This window comes from Myodes glareolus, chromosome 4, assembly GCF_982192425.1.
Source record: "Myodes glareolus chromosome 4, mMyoGla1.1, whole genome shotgun sequence".
In the NCBI taxonomy this organism is placed as follows: Eukaryota; Metazoa; Chordata; class Mammalia; order Rodentia; family Cricetidae; genus Myodes; species Myodes glareolus.
In genome coordinates, this window is record NC_142029.1 from 82,000,384 (window position 1) to 82,023,352 (window position 22,969).

At 39.3% G+C, this 22,969-nt stretch overlaps 1 protein-coding gene across 2 annotated transcripts in view; it reads right to left on the bottom strand.

The window, feature by feature from the left end:
- Positions 1-8,518: 8,518 nt before the first annotated feature.
- The window catches only part of Ddx10 (DEAD-box helicase 10), a 164,673-nt gene continuing 150,222 nt past the window's right edge, over positions 8,519-22,969 (bottom strand). For both annotated transcript variants that reach the window (XM_048417170.3, XM_085688759.2), the window contains exon 18: positions 8,519-9,254. In XM_048417170.3, coding sequence (XP_048273127.2) covers positions 9,077-9,254 — 178 coding nt within the window. In that variant the 3' untranslated portion in view covers positions 8,519-9,076. The remainder of the gene's footprint in view (positions 9,255-22,969) is intronic.

The following is a 22,969-nucleotide window of genomic DNA, read 5'->3' on the forward strand; positions in this document are numbered from 1 at the left end:
CTTTCACACACTATGGATACAATGATAATCGTCATTTAAGAAAAGCATTTGAAATTTTTTCAAAAGAAAAGTGAAGGGACGCAAGCCTACTCAAACATGTGATCCTGGCAGGCCTTGCCCTTCTTCCCCACCCCACCCTCAATTCCCTCAGTTTTGCTAAAAGTCCTTAGATAACCTTCCTAAAGCTAGCCACCAAGGTCTGTTTCCTTATCTGGCCCCTCCTCCTCCTGAGGCTGACTACCAAAGTCCAGCAGTGAAAAGTTCCCTCTGGTTCACTTAATTAACATGCCCAACTAAAATTAAACACTTCACCGTACCATTGGGTTTCCCATTATAACCTTTATATACCGCCATTTGCCTATATGTCCTGTATCTCTCTCCCCTCTATCCAGAGGCAGTCCTTTGTCTCTCTGGGACAAATATCCTTTCCCCTTTTCCTTGTCCCCTCCCCCCTCATTCCCTATCTCCTTTACCACCACATCCTAGCCCATTCTAACACAGACCTCCCCTTCTCCTCTTAAAAATTACACCTGAAAGGTCATTTGCTGCTGTTTTCTGCCTGAATCAGAAAACAGCCACTTTAACTTTTCTTCCCTGCTTAATAAAGGATCTCTGTGAGAACAGCTGTTTGGATGTGGTTTATGCCTAGTCCGGGGTGGGAAGGAACCTTCACGGTGTGGGGGTATCTCCTTCAGTAAATACACACCACAACATGCAGCAGCTGTTCTTCTTCTAGGCGTCATACAAAGAAGTTCATGGCAGCTGAACCCGCAGTTTCCGAAATGAAAGACAATCTAATCTGCTGGTTTACAGGTAAATGTTCAAACTGTGGTATGACCCACACAATAGATTACTGTGCAGCAACAAAAATAAATATGTGATTAACTTAAGTTCTCCATGAACTGACCACAGGATAATGATGCTGAGAAACAGGAACAAGTAAACAAAAATTAAGTCAAACTTATGGTCCCAATCGTAAAAAATTCTAGTATGTGTAGTGTAGTGATGGACAGCAGAACAATGGTTGGTGAGAAAGGAGGGTGAGGAGGAGAAGGCTGGTCATAAGGCAGAGAATACAAAGTGGCGTGAGAAAAATCTTTGGGGCAATTACAATATGGCTTCATAGATGACATGTACATACGTATAGTCCAAAACAACAAATTTCATACTTGAAACATGTGTAGCTTGTTGAACATCAATTATGTCTCATAAACTATGATTTATGTCCACAGAAACAGACAGTTCTGGTGTGAGACAAATGTCTATAATCTGCTAATTATATTTTAAATAAACGCTGATTGGCCAGTAGCCAAGCAGTAAGTTTAGCAGGACAACCAGACAGGAAGTAGAGACAGGTCAATGAGAACAGGAGAATTCTGGGAAGAAGGAAGCCCATTCCTCTGCAGGTGCCAGCCCAGACACAGAAGAAGCAAGATGTGACTGCCTTGCTGAAAAAAATACTGAGCCACATGGCTGTCACAGATAAGAATAATGGGCTAATATATGTAATAAGAAGCCTGAGATAATGGGTCAATCAGTCTATAGTTAATGTAGACCTCTGTGTGATTTCTTTGGGACTTAACGATTGCGGGAACCGGGCAGGACAGAAGCCTCAGACAACAAAGTTCTTTTGAGGAGTTATGCCAGGAGGCAATCACGTCTAAGCTGCAGTCTGTGAGCCACAGAGGCTAGTCATGAACTTTCCCCTGATAGTCATCACCATTATCTTGAGGTCAAACCCTGGAAAACTTAAGTCAATGGCATTTTCTTTATTTTTGTTGCTAAACAGTAATTCATTGTTAGGTGTCATACCGTAGTTTAACTATTTACCTGTAAATCAACAGACTAAAACCATAAACTTAATAAAAACATTATGGGATTTTCTGTGACTTTTTTTCATAATTTGATTATGTGATTCTCACATGTGAACTTTCTAGATGAAATCATGTCAAAAGGTAAGATATACTTGGGAAAGTGATTTAAGGTGGCAGGGACAGAATCAAACTTTTAGATTTTTGTTTTTTAGATGGGACACATTCCAGGAGACCCATGTAGGGCAGAACTTAGTTGTAAGGGTGTCGCCAGCAGCAGTCATAATCTCAAGCAGACTAGCAGCGGTGGAGACTGACATACAAGCAGGAGGGGACAGATAGGATACAGCTCAGATGTCAGGAGCAGATGGGCGTAGAGTGGCAGCTGGGCAAGTTCTCTTTGGATGGTGTCCTTCTTAGCAAAACCCAGAGCAAGGTTGTTAGACAAGAACGAGAGGGAAGCTTGCAATTTAATGAAGATAGGAAAGAAGTGAGCAGATGAAGTTGGAGAAGACTAAAGGTTCCCTGGAGAGCAGAGGCCATGAATTTGACAGTGAGGGGGCCCCTGCGGTTGGACACTCTTCTACTGGTAATGTGTCTGCAAAACAAGCCCTGTTCCTTCCAACTCTAAACCCATCAGATTCATCCAAAAAAAAAAAAAAACCCAAAAAAAACCCCTTGACTCCCCATCCCTACTGTCCATCCAGTTACTGTCTCACTTTCTTTTACAATGTGTCCTGTGCATCTTTGCTTACTGTCCACCCTTGCTGCATCCCATCCTGAGAACGGCTCCTGGTACGAAGATGATGAGGGAGGGATCCATGAGGAGCACTTTCCTCCTCCCTCGAGGAGTCTGTTAGCACATACTCCTATACTAATGCACCTTCATGTCTCCTTTCTGTGGCTGCAGCCGAAATCTTTTATGGGGGCAGGGTGTGGGGGGAGGGGTTAAGTATGCCCCAAAATATTCCTGTCCACCACTGAAGATATGAGTTAAACATGTTCAAAATTTCTCCCTGCCACCTTGAACTATGACTTTAAACAGGCACATGCAGTCATGCACTTAAGAAGCTGGAAATGTTCTAGAATGTGCCCCTCCCAAAGTGCCTTCTCATGGGAGTGTGGGGTATTAGTCATGCGCGTGGAATTCTTTTGTTTGGAATTAAGTCTGGTGCTAACCCATCTCACTTGCCTTCCCTACTCTAACTCTTGGCCATACTTACTCAGGCTTTGTACGTGTCAGCACACACACCCATGGCACTTCGTTATAATTCCATCTATTTAGGACCTCTATCTGTGCGCATTCCTCCTGCTAATCCCCATACCACCCTGCTGCTTCCCGGGAGGCAATCTGCTCTCAGACTTCCAGTAGGGTTGTATCACCAAGTAGTCTAGCAAAGACAAGGTCTGCACTTCCTCTCTTGGTCCTATTTGGCCACTCACCCACCTGCTGAGTGTGTATTTCAGCTTGAAGGTCATAAAGCAGCTGTGTCTACTCTCTCCTTCTGGGTTTTAGGCAACAGCTCTTCCCTCAAAGTCCTCAAAGTAGGGGTGGTGACACCTCTATTAGGAGCCTTAAAGTTGACAAGCTTGAGATTCTCTTCCTCTGCCCTCTCATATGTAAATAAAGTTTTTATTAACACCCCCCTCTTCAGGATTATCCTAATTTGTGTGCACCATCTGTTTCCTGCTGGGACTCTGATAGCATACCTGTGTGTGAATAAGGATTTAATAACTCTGGATTCCATTACAGCCTCAATAAAAAAGAACAGCCATGGGCCTGCACCATCGCCATCCTCTGGGAGCTTGGTAGAAACGCGCAATTCCAGCTCCCACCACAGACTGGCTGGATCCCCGTCTAGAATTTGAAAATTCCTGGTGTGACCCAAGAAGCATCACATTTTTTCTAAATTTTATTAAAACTTTTTGAGGGGGAATTAAAAAAAAAAAACCATGAAGGATTCACTCAGATTAGTTCAGGTTACGGGATCACACATCTCAGGCAATAAATGAGAAAGACTCAGAAATCTAATAGGACTCATGAACGTTTTGCATGTTACTCTTGAGAATGAGGGGTTCCTGAAATAAAATGGTTTATTGAAGCATTGCTGATGTTGTCCCCAAAAGGCCTGCTTCTAAGACAAGTTTCCAGGGCTCCCAACAGCAAGGGCAAGTACTGTCTGGAAAAGTATCTGTTAGACCAAAAGAAGAAAGAACATTTTCTATTACAAGATTAGAGATTATTTGTGCTGAATCTTGACTGGCCATAGCAGGAAAGAAAGGGTTAGGAGGGGAAAACTGCAGGAAGTCAGCCAGCATGGAGATGTCACACGGCTTCTGGATGGGTTAGTGATGTCAGCAAGGTGAAGGTTTCTGGTACCCAGACCCAGAAAGACAGTTATCACAGGTACTCACTCAATGGTGGTTTTCAAACAAGCAAAGAAAACCAGCCTACAAATCACAATCCCAGAGAACCTAGACAACAATGAGGACCCTAAGAGAGACATACATAGATCTAATCTACATGGGTAGTAGAAAAAGGCAAGATCTCCTGAGCAAATTGGGAGCATGGGGACCTTGGGAGAGGGTTAAAGGGGAGGGGAGTGGCAGGGAGGGGAGCAGAGAAAAATGTAGGGCTCAATAAAAATCAATAAAAAAAAAGAATATGAAATGGTATTTTGCCATTTCCCCAGTCTCACTTCCATTCTATCCATAGAGCCTTCTAATTAATCTTAGAACATTGGAGAAACTTGCTCCTTATCAAGCTTCATGAGCAAAATACTAGACAGTCAGTTTGGGATAAAAAAATGTCAAGTACAGGAACAAGTCAGGAGGTGTATTAGCTTTGCTGTTATTGTGAGCAAATGCATTTCCCAACAGAGTATTACAATTTTGAATTTTACTAATGGGTTCAAATGATTCATAATCTCTTTGTCCTTGGGAACATCTTCACAGCTGTACTAAGAGGTAGGCAGTAACTTAAGCAGAAGCTTCTCAAGCCAATCAAGTTGGATCAAGATGAATCATCACGGCAAGCCTTGCCCAGTCATCCCTAACCATAATTCACTCTTCTCCACATTGCCTCGGCTCCCAAGAACCCGTAAGTCTCTTGGGCAGGTATTCTTTATCTTCCTGTCAGCATCCTCACAATCTGAGTTCATTTTTTTTTCTTTTTTTTGAGGTGGGTCCATCATTACATTCCCTGTCCTGTAAACTTCTTTCTTGGTATCTAAATTTCAGTTGAGAATAAGAATGTCATTTGTCTGCCTTGTCTGTTTGGGCAAAGCTTTCAGCGTGATTGTCTCTCACCTACCAAATGGAGGATGAGCTGTCAATTGCTGAGTCAGCAGGCACTAGGTAATGTGATCAGCAGGGGCAGTGGAAGACCTCGCCGGCCATGATTATGTCTAGCCTTACGTGATGCAAAGCAGGGTTTCCAATCTTGGTTGCAGACTCCTTTCCTTACAGCGCCACCTCACAGGCACATCTGCATCCTACGGCAGCCTCTGATATCAAGGCTCAGAGACTACTTCATGTTCAGGGTAGTTCAAGTGTTGTATAACAAAATTAATTACGTTTAATTAAACTTATCCATTTTTTATGGCCCCAAACAAATCCGGAATGCCATGTAAGCTTACGAGATGGCAGCTCTCCAACAGTTTTTGCTTCCAGGGACTTATGTAATTTTAGGGATTATTTTACACTAGCGAGTCTGATGAATGGCCTTTCAGCCTTGGTTTAGCAGCAAGAATTAGTTTCTGGGTCCTAGAAAATACACACTGTGTCCTCTTTCTCTCCTAAAACCCTGCAATAGCGTCCTCCCTCAAATGTGCACCATCCCTTTTCCATCTTCTCTTTCTATGAGACATTAAAATTATGCATTAAAATTGGTCCCTCCTCCCAACTAAATAAATGGAGGCAGCAGAGGGAAACTGTCTCTCACAGGATGGCTACAGACAGCGTAGCAGTGTGGGACTCATTAGTACACTGAAGCAATAGCTATTCTCATTTGGTACATGTTTTTCTCAGGTTGTGTGCCAAACCAGGACTCAGCATGTTTCTCATTCTGCAAGCCTAGAGGTGCCGAATCTCTTGTGCCTTGGACCCAGACGGAAGGAATACCTTTGTCTCTGGTCAATGCCATCCAGGGGGTGGAGGTCTGACAGGAGCCAACAGACTCAACACCTACCACGCACACCATGCACTATTACCTGACTTTTAGACAGTTTTCAAAGTTAGCAAAGAACACACTGAACTGCTTAGTAAGGATCCACTCAATTCTTCAGACAAACACAATCCAAAGTAGTTTACGGACCAAATACTTTGCAATATATTTATTCAGTGATTGCATAGAAGCAGCCAATAGGCTTAATTCCTCTTCAAAAAAAAAACCAACTAAAATGGCACAGCATAAAATCAATGGTAAGCCTTCAGTTTCTGCACTTCTGTATTCGGTGACCTTTGAAAGTCTTCAAGGACAAGAGACTCTGTCAGAAACTCTAATCTCAAAATCTTCTTGAGTTCTTAAACCTCGATCTCCTTTCCTATTTGCCTTTTCTTCTCTGTTAAAGTAATTACAACTAGTTTTTATGTACATAAACTCTATCTCTTTCCTACAGAGGTGACAGAACATTGTATTACATCATGTCTTCAACAGTTCTCTTGGTTTAGGGTGAACAGTTTTTTAAAAGCAAGAGGTTGGGGAGAAGCAGGCCAAAACAATGTCTTCTGTACAGGGTAAGGCTGGTTCACTCTTAAATTCATAGCAGCTGTGACTACTGGCACATGATCGACCCACTCCACATTCTATCATGGTGAGGAGTGGGGGGACCACAGAAATGGGTTCGCTCCACCTTGACTTGACTGAAGGTCAGAGACCTCAAATCTCCTCTCGCTCTTTCAAAGTTATTAACAAGAAGTCTGACTTAAGGAGCGGCTACAAACAAGATATTCTGACCTAGGATGTGGTTACTTGTTGTTTTGGACATTAAAATGGCCCAGAGGTGGAGCTGCTCCGCTTTGATCAAAGATCAGAGAATTCAAGCCTATTTCTGCTCCTTCAAGGATAAAACAGGTTTGACCCAGGGAGTGGCTACCTACAGGATACTTAGTCTAAGGTATGGTTGCTGTATATCCTGCCTAAAACATCAAAATGTTTAACTCAGGAAATAATGGCTTGATATCTCAGGTATTGAAGCAAATAACTGCTCTGTTTGTTCTTTATGTCATAATAAAGCAGGTTTTTGGGTTTTTTTTTTTTTGCCTTCTTCCTCCCCTTTTGGATTGGGGTATATAGACATATGGAAGGAAAATAAACACGGGCATATTCAATATTCACTGGGTAGCCTTCCCGGTTCTAGCCTATGTCTCTGTATTTCTTTCATATCTTTGTTCCTACCTAATTTTTCTAATCCACATGCCCCTACCCTGGAATGTGTAAACCTCATTGAGACTGGACTCTGGCAGATGTCATTCCAACATGTGGCTAAGACAGTGAGGAAGGGGTTCACAAGCCCCCAATCCGAGCTTAAGAGTCACTTATAGCTCACAGATGCTAAGCGAGGGAGAGCCCGTTTTCTTCACAGATGTGTTTCCTTGTAGGCTGACCGTAACCCATGGATGGCCCCACACCCAAGGGTTTACAGGAGGACATAAAGTTGGGAGAGGGATATGAACAGGAGTGGTGCCTGGGAGGAGCTGAAGGGAGGAATACTGGGTAAATACGATTAAAATATATGTGTGCATACAATTCTCAAAATTAAAAAAGTATTATATTAAAGGGTAAATAAATTACTCTTGGTTTACTATGAGTAGTCATTAAATCAAAGCCCTAATTATGAATTATAGGAAAGGTGCTATATTTGGCCTTAAAGGTATAAAAGATAGATAAAATACAATCCTGTTCTCAAGGAAACTGTCAGATAACAGGGCAACAGGTTTATAGATAAAGGATGATTGTATCACATGACAGACACCACTAACAGCAGGAAAACATGCTCAGACCTGTAGGCTACAGAGGTAACTCCCAGGGAAGGTACGCTGAAGAATGTGATGGTTGAAGCAGAGAGACCAGGGAAGAACCTCAGGGGTCTGGGAAAGGCCGACTCTGAGGACACACAATGGACCAGTCATTAAAGAGAGAAGTCAACAGGAGTAGACAGTGCAGAGTGCGGGGGGCTGGCAGTCATTTTGATTGTGAGAAGATGGTCGCCCATGAGGATGAGGATGAACAGACAAGCAAGGTGTGCTGCAATCAATCTTCCTTAAGAGCCAGGACTGAATTTGCAGCTATTACTGAAAATTACGATACGATAGAAAGATGGGGTTACAAAAAAAAATCCTGAGTATGACAATCTACATTAAAATCAACCATTTCATGCTCATGCCCAGATTTTTCCAGGTTTTCTTTCTTTCTTTTTTTTTTTTTTGACTGGCAGTATTTGTAACAAAACAGGGACTCTGTCTCATTTTCTCACTAGCAGGAGCCAGGTGAAGACTCATGATGCCTTCTGAACAGAGCACGTGAAGAATGTCTTCAGCGGTCTAGAGAATTTATAAGTAATTGCCAGCAACCTACAAGTACAAGTGCTATGTGTTACATTTGAGCAGGCAAAGTTAACGATACAAAGTCTGCTTCAGGAGTTTGTCACATGTTTTAATTTTATGAATATCTTTCATATTACTGGACACAATGAAAACAAGAGTACTTTACAATATAGGAAAACATATTTATTTTTTATGAACTTAAAAAATACTCATTCTTTGTCAGGGCTGGTCCATTATACCATTTCTTTGGAAATAATGAAATATACATAAAATTATTAGCTATTTAACAATAATATTAAAATTTCTGTACTGTATGAAAGATGGGTATGAACAAGGGATTCAGAACCTACCTGTAAAACAAACAGGGACCAGGTACAAGCTCAGTAGTAGAGCACTTGTCTACCACATGAAGGCCTTGGTTTAACGCTCCACACTGTGAAAACAAAATAAGCATTTCCACTAGTGGGTAATATACTGACAAAATCTAACAGAGCAGACTACACATTGCACAAGGGTAAATTGTACAATACATCCTTATTTTGAGTATGTTCCTTGATGTTTCAAAACTCAGTTTGTGAAAGAAACCCAGAGATGTGATCATTTCTGCTAGAGAATGTATCCTCTGAAAATGGGACACATGGTACCTGAATGCCCCAAAGCTCTTTTCAACTTCTTGCCCACATAACAATGTCCAAAGTTCACAAAGACACGGAGAATATTTAGTTTTGACTTCTGAGCAGGTGTAACACCAGCTCTTCATCCTCTGCTAAGGACAGGCCTGTATCCAAAGGCTCTAACGTTTCCCACTTGGCCTTCTTTCCATGACGGCTTCTTGGTTGTACATCGTCTACTTCAGTGTTATTCCTTTTCCTCATTCCTTGTTTCTTCTTGGTGTCACTGGTGGGAACAAATCCAATGATTTATTTTATAAATAATTAACTCAGTATGAAGCCAAACACTTAAAATAGGACAGAATAACCCAAATGTAGAGCAGATAGATGGTGAAATAATATTACACGAGACAAAAAGAAACCACAAGGCCAGGACCCCTATGTCACATATATACACCTTTCCATTAGTGCATAGTTATAGGGCCTATCATAAAACAGACAAATGCAGGGTACTGCATAAACTATATGACATTCAATACAATAATAACAGGGAGCTCTGGATGCATTATCCAAAATTTGAAGATACAGAGAAGCCCCTTAGGTATGGCAGACTATAGTCCATCCTTGTCTTAACATATCAAATTAACTCTGTTTAAAGTTAATCGTGAGGTAGCAGGCTATAGATATAGAGAAGATACATATAGATACAGATAAGCTATAGATACAGATAAGGGTATCAGGTACCTTATATTAATTATTAATTAATCATAACAGTATAATAAATAATAAATATCAAATTATAACATTAACATCTAATATTAGCAAGTTATGTTATAATAAAGAGGTTAAAATGTCAAAAAACAGCAAATCAATTTCCTTTCTTTAAAAATGCACACAGTCGTAAGAAACTAAGTACTACTAGATAATTCTGCACACATCCTGCACACCAACCATCAAAGTAGAACTAACTTCTGAGAAGGGAAAAGTCACTAAGTGAATTAAATAAGGACAAAAGACAGGGCAGATGAAATAGCTACCTGAGTTCAATCCTGGGAACTCACAAGTAGAAGAAAATTGTTTTCTGATTTCCACAAGTGTCCACTGCACACTCATAAATCAAAAAAATGTATTTTTTAAAAAAATTATCAAAACACTTTGAGATATCATATTCAAGATGACTCAACTGGAGGGCATGAAACAAGATGGCAGCTGTGTAAGAATGGCTGGCGCTCTTCCCTGCCACACACTCTCCAAGTTGAGCAACTATTTACATACTAACTGGTCAGCACAGAGCTAAGGAAGTCAGTAATCACTTCAAAACAGCTCAATATAGTAAAAAGACAATTTAAAAAACCTCATGGTAACCACAAAGCAGACGTCTGTAACTGAAAAATGCCAAATAACAGGAAATCAAAAACATAGTAACAGAACAATTCCCTTAACTACCAAGAAAGACTGTGTTAGAGAAAGTAACCACAATACTAGATATTTTATACAGAAAAATCCCCAAATACTAACAATATTGGAACTAATCAGTAAACTCAGCAAAGATAAAAACATGTAAAATCAACATGACAATAGCATTACTATATCTAACAGTGAGTTATCTGAAATATAAATCAAGAAGCCTATCCTATTTATAGTAGTTATAAAACATAAAACATCTAAGAATAAAATCTAAGGTGAAGGAGCTCAACAATGAGATGCTAATGAAACACTTTAAAAGAAGAAACAAAAAAGTAAAAATACATTCTACATTTATAGACAGAAGAAATCAATATTGTTAAAAATGTATAGAATGACTCCCAGAATCAACATAATCTCCAGCAAAGTGCCAATGTCATACTGTATAGAAGAGGGGAAAACAATTCTAAAATTTACATGGACCTAGGAAAAAAAAAATCCTAAAATTTACATGAACCCACAATGAAGCGGGAGAAGGGGAGGCAAAAGCAAGAAGAATAGGGAGGGAGAGAGGGAGAGCAGAAGTGGGGGGAGAAACAGTCGTCAATCAAATAAACTCTGAGGTTTTATTATTTACTTAGAATTATTCTAAGAATTAAATGAAAGCAGATAAAAAACATACAGTGGTTCTTAACACATTAACTTTCTGCCTAAAAATTACACCCATTCAAAAAATTCTCACAGTAGCTGTATATAATAACCAGCAAAAACTGCTACATAAATATTATATTCTATTCCAACCATGTGATGTATTCAAAAAGACGAATTGTTCAAGTTTGAATGGATTCCATTACTGTTTAGAAGGCAGCCTGATATAAAAGTGAAAATGCCTAATCAGCATATCCATTTATAACCAGCTGGAAGCAAAACTATAGATAATTCCCCCATTTACCTCCCAGAAGCCCAAAAGCTCTGACTCAGCCATTTTCTTCACCAATAGAGGAAAGGCAAGCTAGATGATACGACATGGCTATTCAAAGCCACAAACTGCTGAACTTTGAAAGGATGCCCAGAGCAATGAACATGAAAGACTTTTCAAAAAGAACTTAGCCAGCAAAGAATTACGATAAATCTTTCTTTTTTTCTTTTTTGTTAAAAAAGGCTTTTAAAAAAGATATTTAGTCCTAATGTGTTCAGGAGTGTGGCCAATCCTGTGCCAATCCGAAGACGTTACAGTGCCATGAATAAGCACTTCAGCATGGTGAAGACAATGCTGGTTTTGTCCAGCTTGTGTGTCGAGTGCACCTCAGAGAGGTTCATAGAAAGTGTAATTAGTAGGCGCACTATTGCATCTCCCTTGTCTACTGTGCTCTTGCACATCATAGTGCTGCAGGAAATGGCTGTTTCAGTTTTTTCCCATAGGAAAATCAGATGTGAATGTTGCCTATGTTCAATTAGCAACTGCAATTTTTGGAAGGCATTTTATGATTACTTTCTATAGCAAATAAGTAGTGATGTGAATAACAAATCATCTGTTAATAGGGTGGGAATTCTATGGATAATCTGCTACAATTTAAGCCCTAAGAAATAGTAATGAGAAAAGCAATGATCTGGTCTCAGCAGAAAAGGTCTCTTTCCAAAGCCATGGTGTGCGAGAAGCCCTCAGTTATTTCACACCCTGCTGCATTAGGAAGAGGACCTCTGTCCTCTGAGCATTTGGTACTTGGTGGAAGCTCATTGGATCTAAGGAGGAACTGGGACTTCCTCATCAGGTAGCAGATGAATACAGGCTATATTCAAGTTATTTCTTGGTTCTTAAATTATTCTTGACAAACCCTGGACAGCTTGTGGCCCAGAGTTCTATCAGGCAGCGTGTAGCAGTTGTAATAGTTAATACTTACTGTCAAGTTGACAGATCTAGGATCACCCACAAGACAGACACCTGGGCATACTTGCGAGGGAGTGTCTTGACTGGATTAAATGAGATGGGAGGATCCACCCTAAATACCAATTATACATTCCACAGGCTGGGGTCATGAACTGAAGACACCGGAAACCATGAGGGCACCAGTGTTCACCCTCCTGCTTCCTGCCGCAGAGAGTATGACCAGCTTCCAATGGTCCTGCTGCCACTTCTTCCCAGCCATAACTGTGCCCTGAGAACTCTAAGCTAAAGCAAACCATTCTTCCCATTAAGTTGCTTCTTGTCGGGTATTTGGTCACAGTAACAATGGGAAAACAAAATTAAACAAACCCTCACACAACACCACAGCCCAACACAACACCAGTGTCATTTAGCAAGTAGATGGCAAAACATCCTGAAGATACCAAGGCTGAAAAATAAAAATGGAATTCACTCCAAAACAGAAATTCAAAATATGAACTCCATAAAGCAAGTGAACCCCAATAAGCTGAGGGGGATAAAGCTGACAGGTAGGTATTGGCCTTCAGGGTGGGGCAGAATATCTGGGCTTGAGTTCCACATTTTATCCTCCTATCAGCACCCATAAAGGACAGAAAGTGCTGACTTCTTTCCCCAGTCTTGAAATGTTTGAGCCAAGTGTGAGAGAGGGTCATGTTACAATAAGTCAATATTAATAATACACCACTTGATAAAGTACATCATAAAACGTAAAGGCAAGGCTTAGCTCGGAGCACCAAAAACCCCCTACTATCGAAATAAAAAAATTCAGAGATACTAATCTTTTAATAATCTAAACCACAGAGACTTCATTAGTAATGTATACTTAGAACAGATCATACAACTAAGTACAGAGTAAAACATCATCATTTGAGAATGTAATATGAATACACAACAAGAGGGCAATTCAGTGCCTCAGATTTTACTAAAAACATTAATACAAAAGCATGTCATAGCACCCAAACCAAACACCTGATCCAATTATTTACTGGCAATAATGGAAGAAGAAAGAGAAAAGTGGAACATGAAGTTTGAAACTTTGACGTATTAAAAACTGATTTTAAATGAGATATAACTTTATTTCCTAAAATCTCTGAAGCCCAAACTCAAAAATCTCCTAGAAGCTGAGCTTACTTTTCTGTAGTTTTGATTTTCCTGGTTTCAACATTTAAATTATTTTCAGACAATTTAAATTGCATCTCCTCCAACAGCATTTGTGTTAAATTCAAGAACAACAAAAGTTGGGGTGAGCACATAACACCCCAGTCTGCACACTGGATCAGCATTTCCACCAATGCTCTCTATTGGGAGGAAGGCATCTCTTTCCAGCTGCTGTCTCGGCTCCACTTCACCATCGTCCCTTGAGAGCATACAGCTACACAACTATCCACTGATACGGATCTTTTCCCTTGAACTCAATATAGCTCAAACTGTTTATCCGTCATTCGTCATCTAGTATTGCTACTTACTGATACGATTGTGGTTTTTCTCACCTGTATGCCATTTGGTAGCACCTTTCCAAAGTTTTAAAGTAAGTATGCCCAGTTGTTTTTTTTTTCCTTCTGGGAATCTTGCCCAGAGAAATAATTAAGAATATACTCAAAGATTTTTTTTAAAGAAAGATACTTAAAATAGAGCTATTTTTAATTTTGAAAAGTTAAAAACCCCCAAATCCAACACTAATAGATTAATTCATTAAATACATTATAAAATTAAATGAGATATTAATTAGCTACTGCAAAATTTTATGAAAACTGAAAAAAAAATTAGGAAACCAGCACAGAATGAAGGTCCAGTTAAATTTAAAAATATGTATGTGTGAAAGATCATTTGGATATTTATTTTTAAACGTTCTTTTTGCTAATGCATGTAGCTTCTGTTTTTCTGCAACCATCCTATATTAGTCTTTGAAATAAGAATTAAATTCAAAGTTCTAAGTTGTTAGGTAATGCTAATTAATCTTTATAATTCCATAAAGCTTAAAAGCAGACAGTGTGCAAAAAAAAAAAAAAAAAAGAAGTTCCCATTGATAACCTAATAACTTAGCACAGAAACAGGGAACTGTAAGACTCAGTAGTTGAGGGTACACTGGCGATGGGTTATTTTCGGTAGTCTTTAAAAAGCTAGGAGCAGTGGTGCTCCGCTGAGATCACAGTACCTGGGAGGCTAGGGAAGCTGCATTGCAGGTGGAGGCCAGTCTAAGCTACACAGTGAGATTCTGTCTCACAAACAACAGGAGAAAGCAAAAATAAAAGGTAAATTACCTTCCAGCCTTTGTTCAGGTCCCCAGGACATCTCATCTTCTTCCTCTAGTCATGCATCATGTTTAGCCTACTTCTTTCTAACAGGACCCTAAACTAGAATGGTTGTAGATTCTTATAAGCATCCTCTACCATGAAGTTAGCATCATCAGGATACATAAATGGGTAGAAGAGTGTTGGGATGAAAAGTAGCTGCAAATCTCCTCTGGCAGGAATACAGGTAACTACAGGATCATTATTATACAATTAGGCTACATATTTAATTGCAATAATTATTCAAAGTATTCATGATTCAAATACTAGAATAAGTTATTCATTCTTTTCTTAAAGAGGGCTTTCAACAGTTCTTCTGACCTTTATTCAGAGAGGCCTTACCTAATTACTTCATATAAAATGAACTCCCAATTCTGCCTTCACCAGTTATTCCTTTCAAGGCACTCATGACCAGCTGTGTCCTACTTTCTGCTTATTCCTTTATGATCTGTCCGTCTGTCTTCCAACAGTATAAGATCTATGAGAGCTAGGGTCCATTCTTCTTCATCCTCTGCCTACTCCAGAGTCAACTTTCAGTTTTTTAACTGTCTACATACATAGAGTAATGCTGAAGAACCAGAACAGGTTGTTACCCTGACTCTGATTCTGTAATATGGAGAATACTCTCTCTGTATATCAAATACATCACATGTCATTAATCTCACTACCTCATTCATGTCAACCAAGGCAATAGAATATTTTTGCAGATTCTTTTAAATGCAGGGAGCTGACTTTTCAATATCAAGGGCTTAATGAACAATTCTGAGGTGAAAATAATAAAAGGAGACATTCCAGAAAATGTAGTCTATCAATTGCACGCTGATTTAGAATCTCCCACCAACTTCACCTTTACTAATTACATAGATTATTACACATCACTGACCCCACCGCATTTCATATCTGGCTTTCTTTTAACTCTGATTAGGTCCTTAACAATAATCTTGCAAGCTAAGCAATATTTGGTTGACTGTGAAAACCAAATAGAGCTTAAGTATATGTCTAAGCTCCAGAACTTGTTAAAGAAATTAAAATTCAAAGTGTTGACTGCAGGAAAGCCAAGTTTTCGTTGTTGTTGTTCTGTTTTAACACAGACTTAATTTCCCCAAACCCGTGCTTCTCATGCTGCAAAGTTTATGTCAATATCCAAAACTCCATGGAGCAACGCATGTGAGCAAGCATTCTGCAGTCTCTCGGTTCACAGCATCTCATGTAGCTCATACATCACCCCTTGCTAGAGCAACTAAGTTTGTACTATCAGCTTCTGAGATCCTTCTGCAGAACCAGTGTACTGATAGGGAAAGGCAAAGAGAAGGAAACAAACTCCATGGTATACTTTCCCACCAATTAGAAACAAGTTTGATTGTGCTGGAGCTCTTAGGAAGCTCTAGTCAGTACTTACAGAAGTCAGAAAGGGTGTGGGGGAATTATACAGTATAATAGCAAGAACAAAAGAAAAACTGGTACATGCTATAAATATAGTTAACTGCTCACATTAAACAGCATATTTTAAAATATTATAGGTGATTGGGAAAACAAAACAAAACAACAACAAAAACTCAGATCAGAATGTCCTTTAACTGGAAAACTCCACTGCCTGGAGTGCAAGGTTGTTGCAATTAGAACTGTTATACCAAGCCTTAAGAATGTTTCAAGTGCTACAAGACATGGCTATGATCTAGGCTGGAAGACAAAGATCCGCTAAGAAAACTTGTCAATCTCTTCTGTGTGCAATACTTTATTGGAATCCAGTATAGCAGATTGAACTGCCAAGGATATCCGGGCAAGTAGTTCACATAAGCTTGACTTTGAAAAGGAGGATGTATCGTATTAGAGCTCCTGACCTAAAGAAGGCTGTGTGTATAGACAGGGGTTCCATGATAAAACAGAAGATAACATCACTGCACACCTTAGAAATCTAACAAAAGGCAGCACTAGGGCTGCGGAAAGAACACATTTTTATTGCAGCATCAGTACAGATCTTTAACTTCTCCGTTTTCCTCCTCTCTGTCTCTTCAAGAATGCACAGAAAAGAGTGGAGCAAATCTGCAGACTGGTCTAGTGGCCAAGAAGATGAGGTAGGTATTTAGAGTTATAGAAATAAATACTCCTTTATACAAAATCCCTGCAGCTTCAATTGTTGGTGGAAAGTCAGTATAGACCAAGTTCAGCATCCCGGTGCCCAGTCTGGGTATCTGTTTGTACAAAACTTTCCTCAGTCAATAAATGCAGCTTAGATATTTTTTCTCTACATAATTTAAAGCTAGTAAATACATAAGTATGTACTAATTCATTTAAAAATATTCTCCAAAAGTTTTGTACCTATCCTCTAGTATTGACACTCTAAAATTCAAATAAGTTGTGTCAGAGATGTTTCCCCTTATGTAGGAAGATAAGGCCTCCCAGGCTGCAAGATGAGACAACACCTGGAGTCTGTCTGACACTGTCAGAATCCTGATGGTAACTAGCCAATGGGGGTGACCATGCCATGTCAAGAACACCTGGGTGATGGGAGGGTATAAAAGGTGCTCCCTGTTGCTATGTAAATGAGTCTGATAAATCCCTTTCACTGGACTTGCAGTGTCCTTTGTGTCAGTGACATTGTGCCTTTCCACCCCCTCTCCTGAGGAAGGCATTAGGACCCAGCAACATCTGACACCTGAACAGGGACTTCTAGCATAGGTTTGGAGCTCAGTCAGAACCCTTTTTCATTGCGGCTGTGATTTTTGGGTTTGCTCGGAACAGGTTCTAGTTGTCTCTCCTCTCTCGTGGCATTGGACAGTGCCCACAACACAGTGTATTTCAGTGAAAAGGCCCCTCAATGCTGTGTGTTCTCGGTCCCTTTGACAGGTAAGCATTAGACCCCCACCCTTTCTTTTGCACTGTCTGCCATGTTAGGATCCAGCAACATCCTTATAAATTTCAGTTTATAAGATCATGGCAATAGGCCTAATGGGGATTAATCATTGCGGTGAACTCCAGAAAATCTGCTGTTTTCTTAAAGACTACTACTACTTATGGAATCAGCACTAAGAATGTGTGACATTCTCAAAATCTCAATTCTCAAATTTCTACTGGAATTAGGAAGAATTATGGTGGCGGGGGGGGATGTAGCACAGGAAGATGTCTAGAATTTATTATAAACATAACTGAAAACGTGTTAAAAAAAGTAATCTTAGATCAGAAGACTAATAATCAGAAAAGATCTAGGTTGGTGAAAATGAAAAAAGGGTATAAAACCCACAACTCTCACCACCAAACCTTGAACACATTTCCTTTCATTAAACATCCACACATTATTTGAAACTGTTAAAATCTTTTTGTTGTTGTTGCTCATAAATAATCTGGGGATTTGGTGAAGAGCTAGGAGTTCCCTTCAGACAGACACAGAGACGCAAGTACTTACACTATGCAACTTAACTGCTTTTTCTAGATTTTTGAGATTGCTCTAACACTTATCTGCAGTCATGGTTTAAAAACTTCTGCTCTGCAGAAACTTTAAACACATAATTATTTCTCCTCCCATACTGAATTTAAATATCACCTAAGTTTAAGCCAGAAAATTTTGCTACTAGTCTACATGTAGAATATTTTGTACTCCCAGAAATATATCAGCTTCCATCTCAAACTATTTTAACTGATTAGTTTTCTCAATATCAAAGATTATCATGCATCCATACATATCCCAATGTTCCAGCTATTTGACAAGATTAAGTCTTCAAGTTTTACTCTTCATTAGTATTACTCTTCATTAGTCTTCAAATGACTTCAGAAGAGAGACAACTCAAGTCTACACCAAAGTATAGTGGTTATATTACCAAAAGCAATCTACAGATTCAATGCAATGCCCATCAAACTTGCAGCAAAATTCTTCATAGACCTCAAAAGAACAATACGCAACTTCATATGGAAAAGCAATAAAACAGGATACCCCAAACAATCCTGTACAATAAGGGAACTTCTGGAGCATCACAATCCCCGACTTTAAACTCTACTATAGAGCTACAGTATTGAAAACAGCCTTGTATTAGCAAAAAAACAGACAGGAGGTCCAATGGAACCAAATCGAAGACCCAGATATTAATCCACACACTTTTGAACACCCAATTTTTGACAAAGAAGCTAAAAATATAAATAGAAAAAAAAAGCATATTCAAGAAATGGTGCTTGCACAACTGGATATCAACATGTAGAAGAATGAAAATAGATCCATACCTATCACCATGCACAAAACTCAAGTCCAAATGGATCAAAAACCTCAACATAAAATCAACCACACTGAACCTCACAGAAGAGAAAGTAGGAAGCATACTTGAATGTATTGTCACAGGAGACCACTTCCTAAATATAACCCCAGTAGCACAGACACTGAGAGAAACAATTATGAATGGGATCTCCTGTAACTAAAATGCTTCTGCAAAGCAAAGGACATGGTCAATAAGACAAAACGACAGCCTACAGAATGGGAAAAGATCTTTACTAACCCCACATCAGACAGAGGGCTGATCTCCAAAATATACAAAGAACTCAAGAAGGGCTACAGAGATGGCTCGGCGGTTAAGAACATTTCCAGCAACCACATGGTGGCTCACGACCATCTGTAATGAGGTCTGGTGCCCTCTTCTGGCCTTCAGGCATAAACACAGACAGAATATTGTATACATAAAAAAAAAAAAGAACTCAAGAAGCTCATCAAAAGAACAAATAATCCAATGAAAAATGGGGTACAGAGCCAGACGGTGGTAACACACGCTTTTGACCCCAGCACTCAGGAGGCAGAGGCAGGCAGATCTCTGAGTTCGAGGTCAGCCTGGTCTACAAGAGCTAGTTCCAGAACAGGCACCAAAGCTACAGACAAACCCTGTCTTAAAAAACAAACAAACAAACAAACAACAACAAAAGAAAGAAAAAATGGGGTATAGTCCGAAACAGAGAACTCTCAACAGAGGAATCTAAAATGGCTGAAAGACACTTAAGGAAATATTCAACAACTTTAGCCATCAGAGAAATGCAGATCAAAACAACTCTGAGATTCCATCTTACACCTGTAAGAATGGCCAAGATCAAAAACACTGATGACAACTTATGCTGGAGAGGATGTGGGGTAAAGGGAGCACTCTTGCATTGCTGGTGGGAGTGAAAACTGGTCCAGCTCCTTTGGATATCAGTGTGGTGATTTCTCAGAAAATTAGGAAACAACCTTCCTCAAGACCCAGCAATACCACTCTTGGGTATATACCCAAAGGATACTCAATTGTACCACAATGACATGTGGTCAACTATGTTCATAGCAGAATTGTTTATCATAGCCAGAATCTGGAAACACCTAAATGTCCCTCTACTGAAGAATGGATAAGGAAAATGTGGCACATTTATACAATGGAGTACTACACAACCGAAAAAATAATGGCATTTTGAGATTTGCAGGCAAATGGATGGATCTAGAAAACATCATATTGAGTGAGGTAATCCAGACTCAGAAAGACAAATATCATATTTATTCACTCATAAGTGGCTTTTAGGCATAAAGGAAAGAAAAACTATCCTACAATTCACAACCCCTGAGAAACTAGACAACAAAAGGGGGTCTTAAGAGAGACATACAAGGATCTAATCTACATGGGAAATAGAAAAAGACAACATCTCATGGGTGAACTGGGGACATGAAGACCATGGGAAAGGGTAAAAGGGGGGGGGATAATAATGGAGGGCAGCAGAGAAAAATATGGAGCTCAATAAAATCAACTTAAAAATTTAAAAACAAAAGAAAAATGTGTCTCCCCATCCTTTTTTCCCTCAGACACTCATTTTTGGTGTTATATGCATGTGAAAAGTTCTCTGTATATTATAAAGCTAACTGAAAATCTTTAAATAGAAGTTTCTCAGCAAAAATGATCGAAGAGATGCTACAGAACTCAATGCTAAGAGAACCTATAGAGATTAAAGTAGTTCACAAAGACATTTACAAAGAATCAAATTTACTCAAACATGAAAACAGCATCCATCAGATATTTCACAGACAAAACCAAACACACAAAAGGCAAAGACAAAAAACCAAGCACTATCTATTGATTAATATTAAGAACCGATATTAACAGCTAATTACATGTGAATTGGACCCATTTACTCCATACAGGTTAAGGTATCATCCATATGAAACTTAATTATAGAGTAGTCATGCTTAAATTGCGACAGGAGCCTTGTACAAGTTATACATCTAACTGACCCTATGCTTCCTAGAACAACCTACCAAACATACCCCTATACAATTCCTGTGTGGACCCCCACACTCTTTATGTTTGCAGTCAATGGAGAATGAACCCAAAGCCTTTCATATGCTAGGAAAGGACTCTGCCTTAGCCTGGCAATTTCTTATAAAGGAATCAGACTTAGTCCAAGGCTGTCATCTATAAATAAAAGATCGAAAGAAGTTATAAACTTTTTTGTTTGAAACATTAAGGTTATAAATATTAAACACTCAATTTTATTGGACAATGAATATCTAGAACATAGGCAATTCTTCTTAATCATATTTAATACTTGGAAATTTTTACATCATTTGCAATCCACAGGAGGATGGTCATGAAACAAACCAGATGAATGGTACTGTATATACAAAAATTAATATACTGCATATGTAAATAGTCAAATCTCTCATCTTGTGAGGCATAGCTAAAGAAACAATCTTATCAAACTAGTTTAAAAGGACTCTTGCCACCCCACCCCTGTCTGCTTTAGATTTCTGGCACAGCTGTTACTACTGTCTTCAGGGAACTCTTCTTCACCCACCAGGCTCAACTGGGGAGCCCCACTGACGTGTTCTCCATGCTCATTTCCTATGTCTGCACATCCTACCGCATCTCCAAGCATAGACATCACAACAGTCATGCATTACAAATTTCAATACTATACACTTAATTCTTTGTAACCACAACTGAACTAAAAGTTTCATGAGAGTACATGGATGGTATTGTCTGTTTACTCTTTTGTGCTCTGTGCCTGCACTGATTATGGATAGCACATGGCAGGCTTTGTAGAAAGAACGTATGGAGAGAAAAGACACTCAAAAGACAAGCAAATATGGTATTTCATTATTATTTTATTTTATTTTATTTTATGTGCACTTGTTTTTATGCATCACTTATGTGCAGGTGCTGGCCGAGGCCTACAAAAGGCGACAGATCTCCTGGAACCATAGTTACAGGCAATTGTGAATCACCTGATGGGGGCTGGGAACCGAACCTGGGTTTCCTACAAGTGTGGCAAGTGCTCTTAACTCCTGTATTTTAAATTAAGTAGAATGTGGGTTAAATAATGTAAAACATTCTTACTGTAGTTGTTTCCACCACAGAGATAAATTCTTTTAATCATTCAAACATTGTGACTACGGTGCATGGGGTACTTGAAATGAAAATCATTTGTGATCCCAAAGGCAACTGCTTAAGTTAGCCATTTTCTGCTAAAAGATAAACAAGCTTCAAAACACACTAGAGATAAGACCAAATGACTGTGCACTCATAAAAGTCCAATGAATTATGTCATAAAATCAACCAAAACAAAGTCCTAGTTTTCCTATGAATTTCTGTCTCTATTTTAGTAATAACAACAACAAAAAATTTCTAACATCTATGAATTCTACCTAAACTAATTCCACTGGCTCAAAAAAGAAAGGGAAAGTAAGGAAAAGCCTGAGAAAATTGGACTAACCTTTTAAAACAGATGAAAATGAGGAAAGAATCAGAAAAAAGTAAATTTTTCTGTTTTGGCTCTGCCATGAAAAAGAATACACTAAGCCTGGGGCTTGAGGCAGAGTTTGGCTCACCCAGCATTAGCCCCTCCTGTATGATGAGCACATTCCTGCCCCATGCCCCCATTCAGCTGTCTCTGAAAATAAACTAGGATGCAATTTTTAAAGTTCACACACGAACACAGTGCATTGTCCTCCCCTCCTCCTCTCTTCCCATGTTGGAGCCTTAGAAGAAACTCAAGGCCACATGATGTTCATTGTTACTGAGACCGCAACAGGCAATAGCTGTGTTGCTGCTGTGCTAAATCAAAGGGGCCGAATGATGGAGCTAAAACCCCCTGTAACGTTACAAGAGACATCACTTTGAATAACTTCACAGAGACCTAAGATGGTTCAAATTCTCCTGAAGCTGTGCAAAGAACTGAGAAGGAGGACAGAAGTACAGACTTTTTAAAAATCTGTCAGACCTCCTTGAGGAAGAACTACTGACCACAGATCTGTCCGTTCTTCACTAAATCTGCCTCTCCTGCTGCCTTCTTCCTACTGACAAAGTGTCTTTCCACGTAGAGAGACAAAAGTGTTACTTACAATGAATATTTATGAGCACCAACAAAGTAAAGGAAACTTTCAAATTAAAC